General features: G+C 36.7%; 8 protein-coding genes across 8 annotated transcripts; 6 read left to right on the top strand and 2 right to left on the bottom strand.

Moving 5' to 3' along the window:
• Positions 1–9,606: 9,606 nt before the first annotated feature.
• Positions 9,607–10,981, top strand: EAF01_000550 (uncharacterized protein; the record flags this gene model as incomplete). The annotated part of the gene is made up of 5 exons (XM_038908800.1): positions 9,607–9,844; positions 9,905–9,982; positions 10,047–10,247; positions 10,475–10,779; positions 10,934–10,981. The coding sequence occupies 5 exons, from the start codon at positions 9,607–9,609 to the stop codon at positions 10,979–10,981; spliced, it is 870 nt and encodes a 289-aa protein (XP_038775706.1).
• Positions 10,982–11,158: 177 nt separating this feature from the next.
• Positions 11,159–13,939, bottom strand: EAF01_000549 (uncharacterized protein). Its single transcript, XM_038908799.1, has 5 exons — positions 12,636–13,939; positions 12,489–12,579; positions 12,014–12,439; positions 11,548–11,940; positions 11,159–11,490 (listed from the first exon to the last, which is right to left on the bottom strand). The coding sequence occupies exons 1-5, from the start codon at positions 12,781–12,783 to the stop codon at positions 11,403–11,405; spliced, it is 1,146 nt and encodes a 381-aa protein (XP_038775705.1). The 5' UTR covers positions 12,784–13,939; the 3' UTR covers positions 11,159–11,402.
• A 555-nt stretch (positions 13,940–14,494) lies between these two features.
• On the top strand, positions 14,495–15,494 carry EAF01_000548 (uncharacterized protein; the record flags this gene model as incomplete). Its single annotated transcript, XM_038908798.1, has 2 exons — positions 14,495–14,984; positions 15,052–15,494. 2 exons carry the CDS (start codon positions 14,495–14,497, stop codon positions 15,492–15,494), a joined length of 933 nt encoding a protein of 310 aa, XP_038775704.1.
• Positions 15,495–16,076: 582 nt separating this feature from the next.
• EAF01_000547 (uncharacterized protein) lies at positions 16,077–16,502 on the top strand (the record flags this gene model as incomplete). Its single annotated transcript, XM_038908797.1, has 1 exon — positions 16,077–16,502. One exon carries the CDS (start codon positions 16,077–16,079, stop codon positions 16,500–16,502), a length of 426 nt encoding a protein of 141 aa, XP_038775703.1.
• A 1,064-nt stretch (positions 16,503–17,566) lies between these two features.
• EAF01_000546 (uncharacterized protein) lies at positions 17,567–18,986 on the top strand (the record flags this gene model as incomplete). The annotated part of the gene is made up of 5 exons (XM_038908796.1): positions 17,567–17,822; positions 17,881–17,921; positions 17,980–18,130; positions 18,197–18,302; positions 18,353–18,986. 5 exons carry the CDS (start codon positions 17,567–17,569, stop codon positions 18,984–18,986), a joined length of 1,188 nt encoding a protein of 395 aa, XP_038775702.1.
• A 2,164-nt stretch (positions 18,987–21,150) lies between these two features.
• Positions 21,151–21,417, top strand: EAF01_000545 (uncharacterized protein; the record flags this gene model as incomplete). The annotated part of the gene is made up of 1 exon (XM_038908795.1): positions 21,151–21,417. The coding sequence occupies one exon, from the start codon at positions 21,151–21,153 to the stop codon at positions 21,415–21,417; it is 267 nt and encodes an 88-aa protein (XP_038775701.1).
• A 775-nt stretch (positions 21,418–22,192) lies between these two features.
• On the top strand, positions 22,193–23,680 carry EAF01_000544 (uncharacterized protein; the record flags this gene model as incomplete). Its single annotated transcript, XM_038908794.1, has 1 exon — positions 22,193–23,680. One exon carries the CDS (start codon positions 22,193–22,195, stop codon positions 23,678–23,680), a length of 1,488 nt encoding a protein of 495 aa, XP_038775700.1.
• A 175-nt stretch (positions 23,681–23,855) lies between these two features.
• Positions 23,856–25,174, bottom strand: EAF01_000543 (uncharacterized protein). The gene is made up of 3 exons (XM_038908793.1): positions 24,751–25,174; positions 24,491–24,670; positions 23,856–24,397 (listed from the first exon to the last, which is right to left on the bottom strand). The coding sequence occupies exons 1-3, from the start codon at positions 25,108–25,110 to the stop codon at positions 24,044–24,046; spliced, it is 894 nt and encodes a 297-aa protein (XP_038775699.1). The 5' UTR covers positions 25,111–25,174; the 3' UTR covers positions 23,856–24,043.
• Positions 25,175–25,997: the final 823 nt, after the last annotated feature.

The following is a 25,997-nucleotide window of genomic DNA, read 5'->3' as shown; positions in this document are numbered from 1 at the left end:
GGATAGAATAGGAAGGGCTAGTGTCACCTCGTAATAATAATTTCTATATAAATTGAAAAAATCGATATTTTGAAGCTTCAGATCTTTATTCAGAAAAATCCTAAAAATCTGAAATTTTCAGAATAAATTCAGAATGATTTGGATTATATATATATAAATTTTCAATAAATTCTATTTATAAATAGAGAAGTTATTAATAAGCTAAAAAAGCGATTTTTAGTATAAATAAGTAGTCTAAAAGAGGAGTAATTAGAAAGTAGAGTATTCGATTTATCGAACCTACTCACCGTATATCATTCATTTCATACATATTTTTTAATAAATTTAATAAATATTTAATACTATATTACTTATTAATAAAAATCTATATTTGTATTAATGGATAATAATTCAATCTTATACTTTAATTATATCGCAGGTCATGAGCTAGTATATGAAGATTTAGTATAAATAGAATATAAAAGGAGATAGACTAGTATAGTTTATTATAAAAAGCTGACTCAGATTAACAATTAAAAAAGTAATAAAAACACATAATATTTATAAATTTGTATAACTTATTGATATTCATTTTCTTATTCTATATTAGTGTTACGATGGGTAACAGAATGCCATGTGACCAGTGTCACGTGGTGGAGTTCTCAGGAGCCAGGACTCCAAGAAACTTCAAATCAATATCAGAGAACAAAGATCTATATAAGGAATGGGATTTCATTATAATATAGAGCTTCGTGCTTAAGAGAACAATTATTAATTTTATTACTATAATTACAAGAATTACAATCAATTATAATCTTATTGAATTCCTATTTGAAGTTTAATTTAAATCACCTTAAAAGAACTCTAGATACTTCTATATAATCCTAAAGATAGCTCCTATAACACTCTAAGCATCCTTTCTGCTTCAAGTACCGATTCAATATTAATCGTCAATATGGCAGCTAATAGTTCTTTTAGAAGCTAACAGACTCTAACAAATAACTTCAATAATATCGAAATGATTAATACTTTTAAGAAGATTATTATTAATGAAACATTTAAGATTGTTTTATTAAACAAGTATTAAGGAAGTTGATAGGAACTCGATATTTTTCTATTACAATTTGAAATCTATTTTAAATTTAATCAAAATAAGTTTATTGAAAAGGAGTTTAAGAGTATTTGGGTTATGTTATACCTTAGAGGTGAGGTAGGCAAATGGATTCAGTTATATTTGCATAACTATTTCGAGCATGACGATAGGGAACTGTTACGGGAGCTGCCTCTAGGGTCACGTGGAAGTGTCTAGAGTTCTCTCGAGGTGGTTTAGACTAGACTTCAAGTAGGAATTCAATAAGGTTGTAACTGGTTGCAATTCTCGTAACTATATTAATGAAACTAATGATTGCTCTTGAGCACGAAGCTCTACATTGTAATGAAACCCATTCCCTTATATAGACCTTCGTTCTCGTCTGGATAGCTTGGGTAGACTGTCTATCCTGTCTATCCACGGATAGCCTGGATAGCTTGCCTATCCTGTCTATCCATCACGTGACACTTGCCCCGTGACCTATATGATACTACTGCTTATCTAACCTGTGCTTACTAGATAACCTGTAACCGCTATCCCTCCTGTGCCTACTGTAGGGTAGGTGCCAACAAAAGATATGTACCTATCTTTTAATCATTGCTTATTGATTCGGTTACCGTTATCTTTCGTTACCCTTTAATCTAACTGTCCTTACAGTGCTGTTCTCGTAGGTTCCAATACCAAGGCCTTAGGTTTATCTTATAATCCATGTTGCGGTGCGGGTACCTCCGTAACAGGAACGTATACAATCTATAAGAATCATTTTCAATAATTTCGAAGGATTCAAGACAAAGATCTATAAGATCTTTGGAAACTCTAATGAGTTAGAAGTAGTAGAAGACAAGATCTTCAATCTCAAACAGATAGAGTTAGTATTGAAATATGCTATAGAGTTTTGAAGATATATAGGGATAATTAAATGGAATGAAATCGCTATTATAAATTATTATCGTAAAGGATTTAAATTAGAAGTACATTTGAAACTTAATAGAAAAGAAAAGAATAATAACTTAAACGAACTAATTAAAAGCTTTATTGATGTTAATAATCGTTTATATAGATATAAATAAACCTAACAATTATATAAACTATAGGCAAATAAGTAAGAGCGCTATTGAAAGAATAAGAGCAAATTATATTACAATTTACAAAGATATGAGAACTTTATGGAATTAAATACTATATACTATAAAAACGGAAATAATGATTTAGAGAAAAAACAAAAGCGAGAAAACCATTTATACTTTGAATATGAAAAAGCAGAGCATTAAGCAGTGAATTACCAAAGTAAAAAGATAGAAGGAAAGAAAGGCAACTTTAAATTTAAGTTTAATAAAGGCTAATTTAATGCTATCTTTATATCCTAGGAACATTTAATTAAGACTAAAGAAACTGAGACTTTTATTAATAAAAAATTCCGGAAATTATTAAACAAGTTATTACAAAACCAAAAGGGTATGAATATAGTAGACTTGTAAGAATAAGAGTATTACCGAATCCTATCATCTTTTATAATGAAAGAATATATTAAGAAAGAGATACTAGTGGATTATACGATAATGAGCTGGACTATTTATTATAAGGAATTCTACGAAATCCATTAATTAGATAAAAAAGCAACCGAATAATTTTCTAAGAAAAGAAAGATAAGGAACCAATAATTTAAAAAAACAGACAAAAAACAAGTTATTTAGTAATTGAATACTATAGGATAAATAAAATAGATATATTATAAGGTCAAAATAAATGAACAAATATAATAAGTTATAATAGATTTAAAAGCTATAAGAAACTTTATTACATTAGAAATTATAAAATACTTGAAAGTTCTATTTCAAAAAAAACAAAAACCCTATTAATTATAGTTAATTGATGAACAACTAGTAGGATTTGACAAGAATATTTCATAGGAGATATAATCAGTATAAATGAATATAAATCAATATTCGAAGATTATATAGCTTGATATTATATTATTGAGTTAATAACAGATTATTTTAGGAATGTCATGGTTGAAGGTATATAATCCTAGAATAGATTGTTCACAAAAGATAATGATATTTGATTAGTATAAAAATGATTATAAGGATATGTTCAAGGTGTTTATAAAATGGAATATGTATTAAGGGAAGTTGAATGCGAACAATTCTAATAATATAGGATATTTAGTTTAAAATTCTTTATTAAAAGTAAAGGTTAATATATCTTCTTTATAAATATAGAAGTTAATGATATAGTAGGAAATCATAATTAAGATAGAAGAGTTTATAATATTAAAACAGTATAAGAAATACAAACATATATTTAAGGAATCAGAGATCTATAAGGCTTTGTCAGAACATAAGCCATAGGATTATAAGATAATATTAGAGAAAGACAAAATGCCTATACACACTCCAATTTATTCAATATCAGCCAATAAGCTGAAAACACTTAGGGAATATATCAATAATAATTTGGCTAAGGGATGGATCAGGGAATCCACATTCCAAGTGATAAGTCCAACTATGTGGGTACTCAAGAAGGATAGTATTAAGAGATTAGTTGTGGATTACAGAAAGCTTAATACGTTTATCAAGAAGGATCGATATCCATTTCTATTAGCTATGGAATTAAGAGATCGATTAGACAGAGCTACAATATTCATCAAAATGAACCTGTATAACAAGTACCACTTGATCAGAATAAAGGAAGGTAAGGAATAAAAAACTATTTTCAAAACAAGATATAAGCTATATGAATATCAAGTTATGTCATTCAGGCTAACTAATATATTAGCTACTTTTATAAGACTCATGAATAATGTGTTATTATTATATTTAGACATTTGTTATATATACTATTTGAATAATATCCTAATATATTCAAACAATAAGGTTCAATATATTAAAGATGTTAGTAATATTTTTGAAAGTTTAGTTAAAGTAGATTTGCTATGTAAACTAAGTAAATATAAATTCCATATTACAGAAATAAAATTCCTAGGATTCATTATATTAAACTAAAAGCTTAAGATGAGTAAAGATAAGGTCAAAATAATATTTGAATGAAAACAGCCAACTATGATTAAGAAAGTATAACTATTTTGGGATTTATCAACTTTTATTGAAGATTTATTAAGGATTATTCAAGGATTACTACATTCTTAACCATATTAACTAGAAAAGATTAAGGAAGCTTCAAATAAACTATCAAGGCATAAAAGTCCTTCGAAATGTTCAAACAGGTAGTAACCAAGGAGCCAATACTATTGACATTCGATCCTGATAAGCAAATCATAATGAAAACAGACTTCTCAAATTTTATTATAAATGTAATTTTGAGTCAACCAGGTTAAAATGAGAAATAACAATCAATTACATTTTACTCTTAAAAGCTATCACTAATTGAATTGAATTACGAAATATATGATAAAGAATTACTAGTAATAATTAATACATTTAAAAAATAACAAGTTTATTTAAAAGGATTAAAATATATAGTATAAATATATACAAATTATAAGAACTTAATTTACTTTATTATAATAAAATAGTTAAATAGATGATAAATTAGATGATTGGAAGTTATGGTTAATTATAATTTCAAAATTTTATATATTAAAGGATCAAAAAACGCTAAAGTCGATACTCTTAGTCGAAAATCAGAGTATCAAGAAAATAAGTCGTACAAATTATATGTAATATTTAAGAAAGAAGGCGAATCATTAGTTTATAATATACTACAGCTTATAGCTACTTATATATTGGAAGATAATTATCTCAGAAGTCAAATCCAATCACATTACAATAAGAATGCTACAATTATATATATATATAAGGCAATAGAACTAGAATTTACAATAGAAAACGAAATCATATACTTTCATTAGAAAGTATATATTCCAAGTCAAATGACTAAGGAATTTGTAACAGAATAATATAAATTACCAGTATACAGATATCAAAGAATTACAAGAATATTTACAAGAATTCAAGAAATCAATTACTTTCTATAAATAAGAATAATAATTGAAGAAATTGTTAGAAATTGTAACACCTGTATATAAAACAAGTCATTATGATATATGCCGTATGATTAGTTCCAAATCCCAGATATATCTTTTTAATTATAAAAGTTCATTATATAGGATTTTATAATCAAACTACTACTTTCAAAGGATTCTATTATAGGAATTGAATATAATGCGATATTCAATATAGTAGATAGGCTAACGAAATTTATATATATAATATTATTCAAGGAAATATAGAATGCTGAACAATTAGTATATATATTCCTTAGAATTATAATAAGTATATATAAAGTACTAAATGAGATAATCTCGAATTGAAATAAGCTCTTTATCTCGAAATTCTGAACTATCTTATTGACACTTATAAATATTAAAAGAAAGCTATTGATATCTTTCTACTCATAAACAGATGATTAAATAAAGAGAACTAATTAAATAATAGAAGTATATCTTAAATACTATATAAATTATCAATAAGACAATTGAGTAGAGCTATTATTTATAGTATAATTTGTATATAATACATCGGAAATGAAAACCATAAAAATCATTTTAGTACAAGCTAATTTTGGTTTTAATCTATAAGCATATAAAATCCCGATATTATTAAAAGTTAATGTCGAATCAGCGATAGTATAAGTCAAACAATTAAAAAATCTCCAAGAGCAACTAGCTTTTAATTTAAGATTTATATCTTCTAGAATAATAGTATATTATAATACGAAATGTAATATGAAATCTATACTTAAAAAGGGGGATAAAGTTTATTTACTATAATGAAACATTGAAATCAAAAGATTAAGTAATAAACTTGATTATAGGAAACTAGAATTATTTAAGATTAATAAGATAATAAAAACAATTAATTATCAATTGAAATTATTAGATATAATGAATATCCACTTAGTATTTTATATATCCTTACTCGAATTAGTACTATTAGGAGCGCTAAATATACCATTTACAGAAATTGAATTAGTCAACTCAAACGCTATATATAATATCGAAACAATACTAAACTACAAATATATTAGAAATAAGGTTAAGTATTTAATTAAATAATTAGATTATTTATATTCAAAAAATATATAGGAATTCAGAGAAGACCTTAATTGCTCTAAGAAACTACAGGCATTCCACCTAAAGTATTTATATCTGTCAATAAAGCCTTAAGCTTTGTATCAAATAATAAAGATAATGAAGAATTAAAGAAATCAAAAGAAGAAATATTAGAAATAGATATAGTAATAGTGGTTGCTATTTCTTTCTCTCTATACTCCTTTTCCAATTTTTCCTTTTTCAACCTTTTATTCTTTTTAACTAGATTAAGCTTTTTTAGTATACAAAGATCTCAATAAATTATCTCCTTTTTATATTTACAAAGAAATTCTTGTTGCTTATGTAATCGAAGAATTCGAACATTAATCTCCTATGATTAAGCGAAAGCCTTTTCTTCTTTTAAACATAGCAACTCCTACTATTACTTTAAAAATTCATAGTTTGTAGGTATCTCTAACCTAGAACAATAACAACCTTTTTTATAACAAATACACTTAGCATAACGCTATAATAAACTATTGTTAACAATATAACAATAATTAGATTTAATATACAAATCGTAAGAATCTCTTTTAATATTAAAATACTTAATATGGTAAATTAAGTTAAGAATATTATAAACAAAAACTATTCGTATAAAAGATATATTAAAGAAGAAAACACTATAATCATTTAAATAAATAAAAGGGAAGACATACTAATATAAACGCTTGGGATAATGTTACGGAGGTACCCGCACCGCAACATGGATTATAAGATAAACCTAAGGCCTTGGTGTTGGAACCTACGAAAACAGCACTGTAGGGACAGTTGAATTGAAGGGCAACTAAAGATAGAGGTAACCAGATAAGTAATCAGTGATTAAAAGATAGGTACCTATCTTTTGTTGTTACCTACCCTACAGTGGGCACAGGGTAAACAGCAGTCACAGGTCGGCTAGAGAGCACAGGTTAGATAAGCGGTGGCATCATTACCAGTCACGGGATGGACATCACGTGATCAGGAAACCGACTTGTCGAAATCGGCTTTACGGTAATCGACTTGTCGATTCATAAGGTACGAAGATCTATATAAGGGAATGGGTTTCATTATAATGTAGAGCTTCGTGCTCAAGAACAATCATTAGTTTCATTACTATAGTTACGAGAATTGCAACTAGTTACAACCTTATTGAATTCCTACTTGAAGTCTAGTCTAAACCACCTCGAGAGAACTCTAGACACTTCCACGTGACCCTAGAGGCAGCTCCCGTAACAGATAAGTGCTAGATTAAGAAGGGGATAGTGTTACAACGAATTAGTAATAAGCTGTAGAATCACTGACTTATAGGCTATAATAGTATTATAGGCCTCAGTGATTCAGCTACAGTATACTGGGGGACACTAGGCACTCAAGAAACGCCTCAGGCATATATATAGTATTAGTTATAGGATACCCTAGAAATCTAGAATATAATTCCCAGGATAGTAGGTTCTAGGAAAGACAGAACATAGTAAGTAAGAAGGCTTTACTAGAATTAGTAATATCCTAGGGAATTAAGTCCAGAACAAAAGGACAAGATAGAATAGTAGGAATCATAGGATAAGTATTATATGATCAAAAGCCGATCGATTTATCGATCGATTTATCAATCGACTTGTCAGTCGATTTCAATATAAAGGTTTATATAGGGAATAAATTTCATTACAGTGTAGAGCTTTGTATTTAAGAATAATTATTAGTTTCATTATTATAGTTACAAGAATTACAATTAGTTATAACCTTATTGAATTCCTACTTGAAGTTTAATCTAAACCATTTTGAGAGAACTCTAAACACTTCCACGTGACTCTAGAGGCAGCTCCCGTAACACGTATATAGATTTAATTTAATATAATTTTGTTCGTTTTTTCAAAAGATATTTTTTTTTTAAGTTTGATTTTATTGTTTTATAATTGAATTTAATCAATTATTAATTAATGTTAAGTAGACTTGATAAAATGTGTATATATAATATGTATAGGTAAAAGGATTATTTATTTTATTTTATTTTTTTTATATAAAAAAGGAATTATTATATCTATATATATGTATTATCTCTATATATATATAAAGTATATATATGAGGTAAAGTGTGATATGTAATGTTATATTATTGGTTATATGTTCTGATAATAATAATCTTATTATATTAGTAGATCATTTAAGAATCTATATGATCCATAATCCTGTATATTATTACTTCCCTTTCAAAAGCTCTTTCAGCTCTTTATCTTAATATTCTAAATGATGTAATTGTCACACCCCTCTCTAATTTAATAGTAATAATATTATTAATATTTCATTCTCAACAGGATTTAATAAAATATAATCTCTTTTTTATTTATTTCTTTAATATAAAAAACCTAGAATATATTATATGATGTTTATAGTTATACCTATATAATTTCCTATGAATTATATATATTAAAATTATTACTCCTAATATATTTCTAATCTATTTAAAAATCATCTTTCTTTTATTCTGATCTTTATTTAAATATCTTATAATTTATTAAATTTTTCTAATTATCATTATAAAAGATTTATAAATCTTTTCTATATATATAGTTCGAGATGAATTCGACTTAAATATGCTTTTAATTGTATTTTAAGGAATATCTATAAAAAAAACTGATTTATTTCTAGGATTTTTTATTATTATATATTTGAATTACTTTAGTATAATAGGGAGTATTTTAATTTTAATGAAATTTATATGAATCATTGTTATCATTAAATTCAATCATTTTTCTGAAAGTTATTGAGAAAATTAATAATTTTTGAATTTTTGATTAAATATTTATAATAAAATGTTGAAAATGAAGTAACTAGAAAGTGCTTGTCTAAATGTACGGTGAGAAGGTTTCAGAACTCTTATAAGATAACAACAAGGTAAGCACTCTATTGAAATGGTCATTCTCAAAATATGTAAGGTGGAAGTATACCAGGCGAGAATTTTAAGCTGTCTGGCTGACCAAGTGATTGAGTGGTTCATGACTGCTGATAGGAAGCTACCGACAATTCATTCTTCATGTCCATTTTTCAACGGCTTTGAAGAGTGGGTGGAATTCAAATCAAATAAGTTCTTGGGCTTCTAATATTCTAGGTGAGAACGCGAAAGAAACCCGCATAAGACTGTTGAGCAAATAGTCTCCTTGTGAAATATGCCCATGGATAAATTATTCCGTAACCCTTTCCAGGCTCTGTGTATAGAGAAGAACCCCCACAGAAATGTGAACAAGGCATGCACCTTTACCCCTCTTTGCTCCCACCAACCCCGCATACTGTTCTAGTTCATACGTGTGGTCGTCAACCACACGTCACATATCTGAATGTTGTATTCATATAAATTAGACGGGGTGACAAAATAACTACATCTTGTAGTCCAAACATAATTTCATAGTATCACTAATTCTTAGAAGCTAGTCTTACAGCCCCAGAGATGTCATCTTCTCCCTCTCCCCTACCCCCAACTCCAGCATTCTCCTCGCTCTCTCTCCAAGCCAGTGGCCCCCGCGGCAATGCATGGGGTCTACATGGCCCTACCGACCAACTCGGATGCCTCAACCGTCTCACTCCCGAGAATACCATTGAAGCTGCCAAGGAAATAAAATACGGCATTCGAATATCTACCGACTGGGCTTTAGATAAACCTAAAGTTCCCTGCTTTAGACATTTTGGTAGGTTGTTCAGAAACGAATTTGAAGATTGGCGAGCGACTCATTGGAAAATTTACATAGGATATCAAGACGCAAAGATTTACTTCAATGGGTGCACCCAAGAAGAAATCCACAATTCAACACGAAATGGAATCGATGGCACGTAATCTCGCACAAGGCCCCTATCAACAACAGCTCACTTGCTGACAACTTCTGCTTCTAGTCTGGGTAGAAAATGGCGGCATAGTGGGTCGTGGTGTTCTTCTTGACTACGCATCCTGGGCCGAGTCCCAAGGTCGTAAAGTCAACCCTCTAACAACAATCAACATACCCCTATCCGAGATCAAAGCTGTGGCTGAAGCTCAAAATGTCACATTCCGTCCAGGTGACATCCTCTTCATTCGTACTGGGTACCTTCGTGCTTGTAAGTCTCTTCCATACTCTGACAACACTGATACAAAATCCGAGATTTCTAATAGTCCGGATTTCATTCCGAAGATCAAATGAGATGCTTCGAGTTTCTAAACTCAATTAGAACAACTTTTGCAGATTGACACCGTCAACCCAGTCTACAAATGCAGACGATTAGATATTGATCCTCAGTTTCATTTCTGTTATTTAGAATATTAACGCTTTTCCCGCCTCATCTAGTTGAAGCTCTGTCTTCTTCCGAAGCGGCTGCCCTCGCCACCGCTTCCAAAATGACAACGATAGGCCTTGAGGCTTGCCCTGAAGTACTAGAATGGCTATGGAGTCATGAGTTCTCCGCTGCTGCTGGAGACCAACCCGCTCTGGAATCTCTTCCTTTTAACCTTACAAATCAATACTGGATGCACGAATGGCTCCTTGCTGGATGGGGAATGCCAATTGGAGAGCTATTTGATTTGGAACGATTAGGAGAAGAGTGTAGAAAATTGAAGAAGTGGACATTCTTTTTTAGCAGTGTTCCTTTAAAGGTATGTTGATGAGATCTCTTTAGCACGTTTTATTGCTCTCACCTTAGTGAATTAGGTTACCATTTCATCTTTGACGTGTTGGAAACCAACCAAATCAGGAGATGCAAATCGGTAACCGAAATCCATCTCAATGCCAATACTAACAAATACCAAGGTACCTGGAGGTGTTGTGAGCCCTCCAAATGGGGTTGCTATTTTGTGAGGGATTAATGTATTAGAAATAGAAGTACATGTATTTCCAATTCTGGCAACATGCTTAAGTCATTTGATTTGGTCCTGTTCATGTGTCGGGAATTTTTCTTGGAAATGCGAGATAAAACTAGCTTATGATCGATCTCATCCATGAAATTCAGCAAGAGACAGTACAACGTAAATAAGAACTATCTTAGAAGTAAAACTTTATAATAGTGAATGAATGGCAGAGAAGCTCGTTCTAAGCTTAATGTAGTAAAGAAAAAACGGGTATCTATATTTCCGTGAGAGTGATTATAATCTACACTAATAATGTCCAATCATTATACACCATGCATCGCGTTGGGTTGCGCTGAATCTATTCAGAAAATCCCCCTCTATTATGAATGTAGGTAACTTATAATAAGATTGCCATGCCAGAGAATGTCTTATTAGCTTGGAGAAACGTCGATTGGGTCCGTCACGAACCGAGCCTCCAAAGCATCCCGTACTTCGAATTCCTCGAGTGCGGCCCCAAATCTACAATTGTTAGCTCATTCAGACTTCATATAAAGACAAAGAAGCAAGCACACATACCCATAACATCTGACTTTAGGTAACAGCTCTTCACTCATGCTCTTCAGGTCAACATCCGTTAATTCTAGAAATCGTGGATGTCCCAAAACCATACCCCATGCCATAACCGGTGTAATCTCTCCATTCAAGTCTAACCTCTTACTCAAATCCAACAAATTAGCTAGATCGCTCTTGCTCAAGTCCCACGTCTTCTGTTTTGGAGGACCCCCATTCATTCCATCTGATTCATGACTGTGCGGCAGGCAGTGCCCAAAAGGTATATCTGGATGCATCTCCATATCTGGTTCTGGAGGACAAGTAGCCATTAGAGCATGGCCAGAGAAAAACTCTCCATCAGCATCGCTGGATCGTTCGACTAGAAATTGCATGTGGTCCATACAGGGTCTCTCGAGTCTGATATCAGTATGTTGCCGTTAGCTATTGTCGGGGAGGCGATAAGAACGTGCTGGAGGAATCTTTGCCATACGTTAAAACAAAGTCAATTCCTGCTTGATCATAATCCACACCTTGAATTTGTTGATGCGCCATGCTGCCATCGTAAAATCGGTGCGCTCCTCCCAATTGAGGGGATCCAGCATCGTAACAGGTACTGTTTGGGTTTGAATTCGAAGAGTGGCTTAGAGGCGGAGGACTGAATGATAAGGAGCCTGGCGCATAACTGCCGGCCTGACTATCACTCGATTTGTATCCTATACTCGAATTATTTGTGAATTCGTCGACTCCTCCACTGCCATTCCACGATATACCATGTTGTGCGAGAAGTTGCTTTAATTGACGATTCTCTTCTGCGAGGGTCTGTTTGCTTTGAGTGACGCTGCTAAAATTTTCTTTCAATCGAAGTACTTCTTGCTCCAGGGCTTTGATATATAATTCCTTGCGCTCTCGGTGGGTTCTAGGAGGCATTAGTAAAAGTCCAAATCCTATTTCTCATACCAGTATACCTCTGAGCTTGTCGATTTAATTCTTGCCTTCTTGTTAAAGCAGGTTTACTATCGGGTTTGGGTCCTCTTCTTTTCGGTGTCGAGCCGTCGACTGTTCTGAGATTTAGTTTCCAATGGAAATAAGTTGAGATGAATCTTGAGTCATACCCCGCGTAGATTTCTTTTCTGTGAGGCCCTTGAGGAAACTCAGACTTGACGAAAGAGGAGATTTTCCTGCTTCTGATTGCCCACTGCCATAATCGCCTCTGTCCGATTTGTTGGCATAATCGCAGTTCTCGGTTTCCGCGGTAGACATCGTAGAGATGATTTGATGATTGAGGAGAAATCAAAGATATGCCTATCTTACCAGCGTTTTTGTAGATCTCAAGGCGTGCGCGGAGAAGCGATGAAGGGGCGAGGTTGTCGCAAGTTGGATATCGATTGACTAGCAGCGTGGCATACCTACAGTGACTCGATAATATCCTCTGGAATTGGTTGAACAATTATTGATTGTGTTAAACCAACAGTTTCAATCTTCAATCTGGATAATGTCCGCGGGGCTGTGAGCATTCGAAAGACAAATTCAATGATTGGCTTGATCGAAAGGACGGGGGCAGATAGATGTGTCTCCGTTATGATGTAAGGTTGAGTAGCTCTATATTGACTTTGCGATGTTTGGTCGACGCGATTAATAATAAGTCTCTCTCTTGAAGATCATTGAGGGCTTTTGGGCTTAAACAAAGTCAGCAATTCAGGAAATAAGTCAAGAATCAAGAACAAATACGCAAACGGCAGCCGCGCACTGGCTCTCGAGACTGGGAAGGTACTAATAATAACTACGAAGTACGAAGGTACAGAGTATGCTCGTTATGCTTACATACTTCGTAGGGACATATGATCTCTACCTGGGTAGATCCACTATGGGAACTTGGACTGTGCTGAAGGTCTGGCCAAGGTGTTCGTATTCCATAAGAAACTTTGGATAACTTATCGTGATTAAAAACTTTAAGTGGTGGCTAATTCCGACAATGTACGTACTCGAAGGGCCGAGAGAGCTCGTGGTTGTATTCGGCAGCAGTTTGTCCTCGATGCATATAGTATATAGTCAGACATCAATATCCGGTAGAGATCATCCAATATATACCGACAGGGCTGAGAGTTCAAGGAGGGGTCGGAATGCAGAATTGATCTTGATGCGTATGATATGATTGAACCCATTACACACTCCCAAGAATCCTGAACGGCTGAAAGGGGAGGGACATTGAAAGCCAGTCGTTCCGGCAGGTGCCATTCATTCCGCTGTTGAAAAAAAGTGGTAAAGTTGGTGTGGCGACCACTTCGACATAGCCTGGGCGTACGGAGTAGTTTTAAGCTTTAGGTACAAGTTAGGAACAAGTTTGGGAGATGCCCGGTGAGCTCTAAATTTCGATCGATAATTGTACGTGAGTTCGAATCATCTATCTCCGGTTAATTGGATCAAAGATGCTCGCTCACATTATTCAAAAAACTACTATTGATCGCCCAAATTTCGGAATAATATTTCCTTTTTTTATGTGTAGTTTTGAGTGGTGTAGCTATCGATTCTACATCCCGTCGAAAATGCAAAGATGCTCGCTTACGTTGTCTATAAACTATCCATCCTCGCCATCGCCCTCATTTATCAAGTCTTGACCATGATTTTCTAAATTCTAATCGAATGGTGGATTGACCAAGTATCGTATCTTCATACTTCGTCTATACAACATCTCTGACTGACACCACATTTCTTAACAACATCGATTCCCATCGGCCCTCACCTCTCACGCGACCGATTTCAAATCCCCATAAATGCACCTCCTCCTCCACAAACACTCAAGCCAAGGTTGTGGAACTGGTTTGAACAACGCTTGGTTATTTGTGATGCCCGTGTGCTGAGCTCCATATTTCCATGAGTAAGCAGCGTGTAAGTCAGGAATGAGGTTTGAATTTCTCTTCTGATGTGCTGTCTGCCCCTCACTCCTCGTGTATGAAAATTTAAGACGGCCACAATGAGTCTCGATGTTGTATACACGAGCATTCGTGGATTTCTCATCGTGTTACCATGGGCCCTCGAATTGGTCCTCATGGACCTCATAATCTCTTTCCTCTTACCCGTCAGTTATTTTTTCCCTAATTGGGTATATAATGCGTCATCGTTTGTCGCCTTTACAAACTGGAATTGGATACAAGTCATATTTGAGGTTTTCAACGGAGGCAAGATTACCATTTCTGGCGACACTCTTCCGGAAGGCGAAACCGCGATTGTCATTGCAAATCATGTCAGTTGGACCGACTTCTATATGATTCAAGCACTTGCTATCAGAGCTGGCATGCTTGGAAGGTGTAGGTGGTTTGCCAAGATTGAATTACGATGGGTTCCATTACTTGGATGGGGAATTTGGGGTATGGGTATGCCCATGGTTAGTAGAAATTGGCTGAAGGATAAGAAAGAGTTGGATCGAGTTTTTGCAGGAGTCGTTGTAAAAAAATGGCCACAGTGTAAGCTTTGCGTACCATCTACCCCCACTCAAGGTAATTTGGTAGTGCTAACTCATCTATCATCCAGGGCTCATCAGCTTTAGTGAAGCGACACGATATACACCTAAGAAATACGAAGAAGCAAAAACATGGTGCAAACAAAACAATCGACCTCTCCCCAAACATCTTCTGTATCCACGAACCAAAGGCTTCGTAACAACTGTGCAGCATCTGCGAAAGGCTGAACATGTCAAGGCTGTTTATGATATGACGATCGCATATTCACATCATAACAAATGGCATCAAGCACCAACTATTTGGGAATCTCTCAGTTGCGGTGACCTAAGTGGAAAACGAGGATACAAATTTCATGTTGAAGTCAAGCGATTTTTATTGGAAGACTTGCCAGAGACCGACGAAGGATTGGCAAAATGGTTGGAAACTAGATGGATAGAGAAGGGCGAATACTTGGAAGAAAAGAGGGAAGAATGGTCCAGAGTTGGTAACGGACATAAGCCAATCACGGCATAGTTGTCGCAGCAAAATTTTTTCTCTTGTTTGGGATATCTAGCTGGAGTAGACTACTAGTAGACGAGCGCATCTGTTGCTTTCTCTCTAGATTGGATTCACTCTAGTGTCTGAGATTACTTGTAATGTTTTTGCTTGCAAAACAATTGTGGAATAATCTTTAGAGTTAGACAGGATGAGAAGCATTCCTTTGTTCCCGCCAACACCAAATCTCGAGAACATTCCCCTCAACTCCCGCACGCAAATTAATTTTCCGAGCACAAAGAAAAGTGCTTCCAAAGCATTTCGGAATAGTGCTGCTTATTGTGTACTAAAATTGGAATAAATTACAAGTTAACAAAGATATCAATCCTTCGCGCTCAATTCTGAAGACAATCTTATAATTCCCAATGAATCAAATATGTCTTTTCTCATTTCCATTTTCATCCAATTCCCAATCTCGATCTTCTCAAGGATCTCAGCCATCGTCGATGACAACCTCAAACAGTATACCGAGATAGTCAATTGACTTCAGCACATTCTCAAGCGATGAATCACCTAACCAAAATACTCCATAAACATTCTCATATATTGGAGCAAGACAAAATGCCAACAGGCGCTCTTTCAATAACCATCCCCGACACACCCACTACTCCAACAACTACTACAAAGCACTCCGCTACTCGCCCAACTTTCCTCCCTACACTCGCTTGGTGGAGACTTTTTCCAAGGCCAAGATTTCCGAGCTATTATTCCTCGAATGATAACACTCACGGGTATAGAAATGATACTCATGACGAAAATGGAAGGATGACAATGGAAGAAGGTCTATTGAGCGACGGCGAAAGAGAAGATCTTGATGGGATGATTCCTAGAGTTGGCATGCAAAGTGACTCAGGTTCCAGTTATTGGAAACGGGTCAGTGGTGAAGGGCGGAGGATGGGAAGGTTAAGGCTAGTAGTGGAGATATTGGGTGCTGTGGGAGTTGTTGTTGTTGCAGTTGTTGGGTTGGTTCTTTTAGTTTTTGGGTAGCAATAGGAGAAATATATACGAGGCTGCAGGATGTGAGTTGAAACGTGATTAAAAAATGGGAAAAGAGGATCGTGAATCCAGTCAAGGCTCTGATATATGATACAGCATTCCATATCTGTACCTCGAACACCTATGTATAAATTGCTTGAAAGAAATGAGTTTTCATTGGAGACCGTAGAGTGACAAAACCTCACTGTGTGGTTTGGAGGATTCAGAGCCATCGTTTGGTTCTCAATATTGCGAAGGACAAAGGTTCAATTTCGTCGCGTTGGTCTGCATATTAGCATGCTTCTTAGTATTAGAAAGGAATCAACAAATCATATGATTTCAACTTTAAGCTCAAAGCTTGTGAACTCCAAAAATTGACCGTCGTCTAAGTTTTGTGGTGTGACTGGAGTTATGCGAGCAATGGAAACATTATTTCCTGATACGCGTTAGCGTAATCTATTCATCACCACTCTTCGCTATATTCAAACAAAGTAAGCACCTTAAATTCTCAAAGATGCTTTGGAATCATTGTAGGATAGCCATTTTATAATGTGGAATCTTCCCATCACCACGCTATGCATACACAAGATGCCAATATCGAGAGCAAACCAGCTTCTGCAGCAAGAAACTTTGGAATCAAAATAACTTAATGCGATCTTCCTCGAAGAAAAACTGATTCAAAAGAGTAAGATCATCATCAAACGACCAGGTTATGGAAACAAATAACTCTATGGAGTAAGTATCGAAACCATGCAAGCTGTTAAAACTCAGATAAAAATCGCAGGGGTGAAAAAGCATTTCAGTGTGATTTGGGTGGATATATTAAATGACATCTACAGGACCTTCCTTTGGCAATTCTTTTCATCTTTAGATTTAAATTCAGCTGTGGAGTCTTGTCCACAATCAACGTTTAACGCAAGTCGGCACAATTTGAAAGGTCATATTCTCGAGACTCTGAATCCTTTTCGGTATCTCAAATCATCCTGCACAGTTCGGCACTTCAATAATCGCCTCTGCATCTCCCCTATTAGGATCAATTTTGCAATATATTAACATACCCAAGGCCGACCCTGACCATGTATCTCTTCCAGACCTTTCTCCTTACTCCCATTGTTCTTGCAGCTTCGATGATCACTCGACATTATTCTCGAGACGCAGCAGCATACTTTCTTGACAATAATCCCAATGGCTCAACCATTATTGCTATGAAGATATCCCGAGAGAACGGAACTCTTTCCCTACCCACTCGAACTTCTACTGGAGGAAAAGGAATGCTCGGGTTGATTGCTCCAGCAGCAAATTCAACCACAGCCCCTGCTCCTGGATTTCAAGGTGTGAATCAAATCTAATACACCACAGAACTGATCTTCATACTTACTCTAGGATGTAGATACTTTGTTTAGTCAGAACGCCATAATAGTATCAGGAGATGTAAGAAAATTCCAAAATATAAGAGAATTCACTCACAACTGTGACTGATATCAACTAGAAGCTCTTCACTGTCAACACTGGAAGTAAAACTTTGGCTATGTTCTCAATCGACTCGAACGATTTCTTACATCCGCGCATGGTTGGTAGACCGGTGGATACTATGGGAGAATTCCCTGTCGCCGTTGCTTATTCGCCAAAACTCAAGACTGGTGAGTCCTAGAGACCTCTTGACAGAACACTTCATCTACGATGGCCAATTGTTGACCAAACCTTAGCTTGCGTACTAAATGGCGGTGCTGTAGCAGGAACATCTTGCTTCTCAGCTCATTATAGCAAAGGATTATCGGCCGTTGGATCTCTCCGTGCCATTGCCTTGAACCAGTGCGCATCACTCTCCCTCCAATTCCCACTCATCTAATCTAATTATATAGAACAACCCCACCCGCCGGACCTGCCGGGACTGTTTCGGATCTTCTCTTCAACCATTCTCAAACAACCCTCTTAGCGTCTGTAAAAGGTAATGGGTTTGCTCCAGGCTCGTTCATCGCCTATCCTGTCTCCCAAAACGACAAGAGAATTTCCAGTACCCCTATCATCTCCGAGCCTCCACAAGTCCGCTTGAACTTTGGCATAAGTTTTCTCGGCTCTGACCATCGACTTGCTGTCTCAGATCCTGCGATTGGCGCATCGCTTGTTTCTATGTCGTCATCTTCTATTGCAACGGCAGATGTCCCGATTACTGTTGCTGGAGAGTCAGCAGTTTGCTGGATAGAATACAATAAGAAAAGAGGAGAACTTTATCTGATGGACGTAGCGGTTTCTAATATCACAGTTGTAGATGCGAAAACGGGGGCAATCAAAAAGGGGATCCAGCAAGATGATGCGGGGCTGGGAAGTGTGGACGCTAGGCTTGGAGGAGATTTTCTGTACGTACTGAAGAGTGCGTCGGAGATCAATGTTATCAAGACGTCAGGTGGAAAAACCGTCCAGAGACTCAATTTGACAAATTTGGGAAGTAGACAAGGGTTTGTGGGTATGGCGACTTGGGGGTTTGAACAAAACTAGGGGTGGATAAGCAAGAGACGGATTGAGGTGTTTAATGGAAATGGTATGACTGTTGATCAATTTATCTTTTAACTTGAGATATCAAATTCTGGAACTCGCTGGACTGACAGCAAGAAATTTTAAAGATGGTTTGTCTTTGAACTGCTCATTTACCCCTTCATTTGGTCCGCTTAGATGAAGTGAATCTAAAGAAGCCAGAAATCAAAATGCGGAAGAGCACTTAAGCACATATTCTAGCCTCGAAATTTATCTTCACTCGAAAATCCATTGAATTGCAGATTTGATTCTAAATTTATTTTTCGATAGGCTTCAGGTATGCAGGCCGAGGCCACCAGCCAGCACTTCAAAACACACAGACCACTCTGGGTTTCCAGGGTAGGTGCTACCATAACCCCATGAATCTTAATAAGATTACAACTTCAGCAGAAGGTACCAGAAATGATGCAAGATTCGTACTGTGATAGACTTCCCTTCTATTCATTCTATAAATACCTGTAGGTATCTGTTGAATACAAGAAAGGTCTAGAATTTTCGATCGATTCAACGTCTTGGGAATCCGAAAATAGAGCAGCCACCAGTGATCAGTTCAGGGATTCTACTCTACTCCGAACTCTTCCTCCAATGTCTCAAAGCGACATCATGTCTCTCACATGAAGTTTCGTGTTTGATGGCTTTTTGAAGTAAAAGGCAAAGGATTATATGATTCGGACTTCGGAATCAATTATCAAAGTATTAAACCGCGTGTGTGTCACGTGTATCCGAACCTGTTTATCTGCTTTAAGCTTCCGAGGATTCCGGAATCAATATCCCCACGCAGAGTAAAGAACTTTCGTATCCTCTCTTCTGTTTGTTTGCCAACAAGTCCCTTGTCCCTGAGAAAAAACAAAATATGCCGGTAGCTTAAATGGCTCTAACGCCGTATAGTAAATACCTTGCTCCCGAACAGATGGAAGTGGAAGGGAATGAAAAAATAAAATATGTGATGAGTCCAACAAATCAACGCGTCCAATTCGTCCAAACCTTGACATCGCCACAGGGTTTAGGATGATGAGTTGGTTGTGTTGGTTGGTTGGTTGGTTCGTAAAAAGACCTCACGTACTCGAGTAGGTATAATTTCTATCCGCTAGAAATCGATTCATTTTCCACCCAACTTTGAATCTTCATCTCTCAATACAATCAACACAAGACACTGCCATTTTCAACTTCTGCATCACTTAGACCAGGTACCATATCATCTCCTGTGGGCTGCACAGATCGTCCACAATTGCCATACATACCTCCCTCCTTACACTGACAGCAAGCCACAACCTCGTATTAGACTCGGATTTACGGGTATCAGATGAATTAAACCTAGCAAGTCGATATACTACATTTGTGGTTGATAGGTTCAACAAGTAGCCGTGGACATCCTTTACCCTTTGAAGATCTTTCGCACATCAATCCCAAGTCCAGCTTTTCCCTCACTCTCGTTCATTTAAGCCATATCATACCAGACATTTGAATTCAATCTTCACGTTTTAACGGTTTTTATCTTAGTTGGTAAGTCAATATAGTGTACGCGAGTATGTGCTAGCGACTCTTCTATTGTCAATTCCCCTCTAAATGTTTGTTTTGGCGGGGTGTTTGAAGAAACCCCCAGCTTTGGAAACGACATGAATATTGTCAATTTGCTAACAGCAAGCTAGATCCAGTCCTTTCAAAAGACCGCGACATCCTCACATTACCACAATCAATTCATACCTACCTCTCTCGACTTTTCTTCATCGGTTCCATCTTGTAACAAACATTTCAATTTCGCAAAAATGCTTCAGACCCTCGTAATTGTGCTCATCTGCATCATCGCCGTCATTGTTTTGATCGGTCTAGCCGCATTGATCAACACGGGATCGAAGAAGACGGGACCTAATATTCCTGTCTAAGATGTATAATCAGGAGCAAAACGACAACAACATCCTTCAAATGATTCCTCTCAGCAACGACTGTTTCCCAAGTGAAAACCAACTCTCCCAACCGTTTCCTCATTTCTCCCTTCACATTTCGATCTCAAGGCATGATGATCATGATCATATGCCATACATCAATCTTCTTCGTTCAGCGGCCGTCACGATAATATGTGGGTAACCAAGTGCGAATATATTTCTAGGGTTCTGGGTTGTTGGAAATAATGGCGTCAACAATGGATATCCGGCGCGCTTTATGTCCAATACGAAGATTGAGAAACATCGTATCTTCATTTGCATTTGGGGGACTGCTGGATGAATCCTTCCGACTGGATGTCGATTTCTTCTCCAGTGTGGGATATGTAAAAATGTTTAGCGGACAGATTGCTGCATGGCTGGATGGCTGGGCGAGTTTGAATCCCAGCATACATCCCAAGCTCATTGAGCTCCATGATTGTGCTTCGTTCGAAAGATTCGTCAAGAAGAATTGATGAGTCTGAGGGCAAGGGCATTAACAGATTATGGAAGCATTGGGGATCGATCGATATATGAATGGATATGCTGTACATGATGAAATTTTCATCATGAAAAGATTTTCCCCATCTCTTCCTTCAACCTTGACTATGGAACCGACTGCTTTTTTTAAGAAAAAAGAGAAATCCTCCAATGAGCCAATAACATTCAATTTTTAGCATTCACTTGCTTGAAAACGTTTGTAACCCCTTCTCGTACAAGTGTGCCGATGAGTCTTCAATTGTGGCATCATCGATTTTATCTATAGACAATATATCCAATTATTTGTAACTTTGATCGTCGGCCATCAAAACATCAAAACTGGTGGTCGGATGACTCGGATCTACTGTTTGATCATGCCTTTAAATACTGTCATTGAGCTTAAGGGCATTCTCCTTCAATGAGGTGCCTGCCATCGGAACAAGTCTCCAAATATCACTTTCGTTATCATACCCCTTCCCACATACGTTTCTAATCCTATACCGGTACATGAGTGCAATTCGACAGATATTTGCATAAATCGCCCGATTCCACGGGCATTAAAGATCGTATGACATGAAGAAACAAGTGGTCTGATGCCTAGCCTGTCAATACAAGGGCGCTCATTCCATCGTCAATTTCTGCACTAACGCAATTAACTCTTCCATTATAATCATGAATTTATTCCATACACTCTCTACTATCTTTCCCATGATCATATTTTCTTTACTTTTAAAATACATACTGTCTATTTCCCACCAGTTCTACTTCAGCATGGTCCACTCGCATTCTCAAAGTGATATAAAAGTGGCCATTGTAATCGGATCAGGGTTAGCTGGTTTGTCTGCCTCCTCCCAAATTCTTTCAAAAAGCCATGATATCGAAGTTCATCTCCTCGAACAAGCAGCTCGAACGGGAGGAAACAGCATAAAAGCCTCTTCTGGAATAAATGGCGCAAGAACATCGTTTCAACTTGCCTCGAATCCTCCCATTGTTGATAGCGTCGAGGCGTTTTACAATGATTCGATTGAATCAGCAGCGGAGGCTATGCGTGGCACTGGCGGTGGCGAAGCGGAGATAGATAAAAGGGAGCGTTTGATTCGGGTACTGAGTGAGGAGTCCAAGGGAGCTGTCGAATGGTTGGGCAGTAAGGGCGTTGATTTTAGTGTCGTTGCTCAATTAGGAGGACACAGTATTGCTAGGACGCATAGAGGAGGTGGAAAGTCTAAACCACCTGGAGCGGCTATTGTCGGTACTCTTTTAGAGGAACTGAAAGGAAACGGCAGATTTCATCTCAAGACTTCGTGCAGGGTAATCAGAGTTGTTAGGGACGATAAAAATGAAGATGTCAGGGGTGTGGAATGTATTTGTGATGATGAAAACATAGCACCGAAAACTGAAGTATTAATAGGGCCTCTGATCTTCGCAACCGGTGGGTTTGCAGGTGATGCATATGGGATCTTAGCACGATATCGACCGGATTTGTCCGGAATTCCCTCCACCAATGAACCACGCTCTGGGTCTCAAGAACTTCTCTCGAATATTGGGGCTGGACTTATCGACATGGAAAAAGTGCAGATCCATCCTACTGCTTTTGTGGATATGAACGATATCAACAATCCGACTAAATTCCTAGCAGCGGAAATGTTAAGGGGCGAGGGCGGTGTACTTTTGATGGGCGGGAGGAGATTCGTAGATGAATTAGAAACAAGAAAGATTATTACTGGGAAAATAATGGAAGTTGATGGAACTGTAAGGAGTGAGGGGCACCCAAAACAGTGGGATGTGAAGCTTGTGATTGATCAGGGGGTGTATGAGAAGGCAAAATCACATGTAGACTTTTATTTATGGAAGGGTTTGATGAGGAAATGTACTATTGCGGAAGAAATTCTTGGAGAAGATGCAGTAAGGGGGTTGCAGAGGTATGCAGACGCTGTAGCAAAGAGGTCGAAGGATGAGTTTGGTAGGAAATCTTTTGGATGCTGGAAATTGAATGAGGTGAAACCCGATTCGGTAATATACGTAGGAAATGTCACTCCGGCAATTCATTTTACGATGGGAGGGGTAAGGATTGATGAGCAAGCAAGGGTTTTGACTACAGAAGGGAACATAATCCCGGGAGTTTGGGCAGCAGGAGAAGTTACCGGAGGAATTCATGGGGATAATAGGCTGGGTGGCAGTTCATTATTGGAATGTGTTGTCTTTGGGAGGAAGGCTGGAGATGGTGTATTGAACTCATTGGGGGGTCCAATACAAGAGTAGTGATCGACGGTCTTGTAATCGCCTGGATATACCGGGGAGACGCGAGCGAGCAGCAAGGTAGTGTTCCCAAGTGTGCAGACTGTTTTCTAAGTTCAAAATGTGGGACTTCGGAACAATCAAACTGATTTAAGTGATAATTTGATTTTAGAGATTGGAAACCTCAAAATTGTTGAGTCTCTTTGAAATGATGTATTCATCGAAACTTAAATGAATGAAATAAAGTCTGAGATCGGATTGCAGTCCCGGATGCGAGATACAGTACAAATGAAATACCGTTGCGTTTCATTCAAATCGAGCCATGAATTTCCACTTCGTATCCAATGAAAGAAGACATGTAGAAAGAAAAGTAGAGAGAAAATCAACCTAAAGACATTGCGAATAATAAGCATTTGCATAAGTGCACGTATATGGGCCAGCACAAGTTGTACTACCCGTATATCCAGTCCCACCACATTGTCCATAATGTGCAACTCCAGTGGATCCAGGGGAGGTAATGGTAGTTGTGGTACCGGGGCTAGATGGAGTAGTTGTTGGGGACGTACCAGATGACGCGAGTTGTGCATTTACAAATGTTAAGGCTTGTTGACCATATTCAGTGCCGTAACCTTGATGAGTATTTGCATCAGAACCGTTGCAGCAGTACGGGTCAGCGGCGTCGCAATAAGACTTTATCTTTGAACCGGAAGGACAAGAAAATCCAGAGGGACGAGGTGCGAACTAAAAATAATCATTAAGACATTGTTCGCAGATACTCAAAGATATAAGTGTAATCACATAAGCAACATGGAAGGTATGAATTAAAAAACTTACTCCTTGAGCTTTACAGGTACCAACTTCATAGGAAAGTCCATAAATGTAGCGTGGGTTACCCATAAAAATTGCGGCCTTGATCATATTGACAGCGCTGGCTTGAATTGGAATCGCAGTATTCGTGAGTCCATTATTCGCATCTCCACCTCCACAGAAAGCATCATCCATTATTTGACCACCCTAATTTAAAAAATTAGTGTCAGATTACCAGATTTTGTCAATGGACAATGGAAATGACATGGCAAGAAAAGTTGATCTACCTGAGAATACCCCACCAAAACCAATTTAGTACTTGGGCATTGTGTATGATATGCATTTACTGCAGCTGCGACAGCAGAAACTCCTGCAACAACACTATTCCCATAGCTAATCCCACCACACGAAGATTGGCCCCCACACGCGGGATAACTGATGGATTCGGAAGTTGAACCAGGATGAGCGGCAAGGATGAGATTGACCACCACACCTGCTGTTCCATATCCAGCTGGTGCCGTGGTCTCTCTGGCACCAAAAACGTGGATTTCAGGACAGGTTGCGCGTGTGTCAAATTCAGAAGACAGAGCTGAAGCGTAGGCAAGGAGAGATATAAATACTGCTTTGAGAGTCGTGTGTGAGAGCATAATGAAGATTGGATGAGCAAAAGTACTAAAAGAAGGCCGTTGTTGATGTTATGTAGTAGATAGTGAGTGATACTTTGGATGAAGATTCGAAAACTAATGTCAAGTGCGGATGTGGATCTATTTAAAGACCAGTAAACTCATTATTATTCTTTGCAATGACATTGCCTCCTTTCCGCCGATTCATATTACCCATTACATTCAGCTTTTTGACCCATAATAGTGATCATACAAGAATCATGTCATCTCTGATCCGGGATTTGTTTTGACAACCGAATAAAGTACGATGTATTCATATAGATTGCCAAGTCCGTCTTAACATTTCAGGCTAAGAATTATGCGAACCTAAAACAGTAGAACAGAAGAGGGGAATGCATGAATGGAACTTACAGTTCAGACGATCCAAATTAATAAGAGAGAAATTTATGAGTGCTCTTTCAACCACGTGGGGCTAGCAGGGGACTGGGTATTGAGGCTGATATCCAATATGACAATACCGAATTTTGGCTAAACTCGTACAGCATGCACCCCAGATCACGATATTCTGGAAAGACATCTTGTCGGTTCTAGATCCCTTTACCCTCGAAAGTTTTTTAGTTTTTTTATATCCTTAAATCGAGATTACCTAATATTAGATTTTTATATCTAAACAAAATATAGAACATAACGTAGTTCATTAGCATGTAGGCTATATTAATATATAAACTACTTTCATCTTAATTTATATTTCTTTAATTTAATATGTAATATATCAATTATTCATTATGAAATTTAATAATAAAGAAGTTCAATTACTCTTAATTTTCAAGGTTATTTAAAAAGATGAAAAACTAAATCTGTAAAAAGTTATTAAGTTTTATAATATATTCTATATAATAGTTTAGTATAAA

This window comes from Botrytis porri (assembly GCF_014898465.1).
Source record: "Botrytis porri strain MUCL 3234 chromosome Unknown BPOR_001, whole genome shotgun sequence".
Lineage (NCBI taxonomy): Eukaryota > Fungi > Ascomycota > Leotiomycetes > Helotiales > Sclerotiniaceae > Botrytis > Botrytis porri.
Note: the sequence above shows the minus strand (reverse complement) of the source record. Positions and strands in the feature narration are given on the sequence as shown.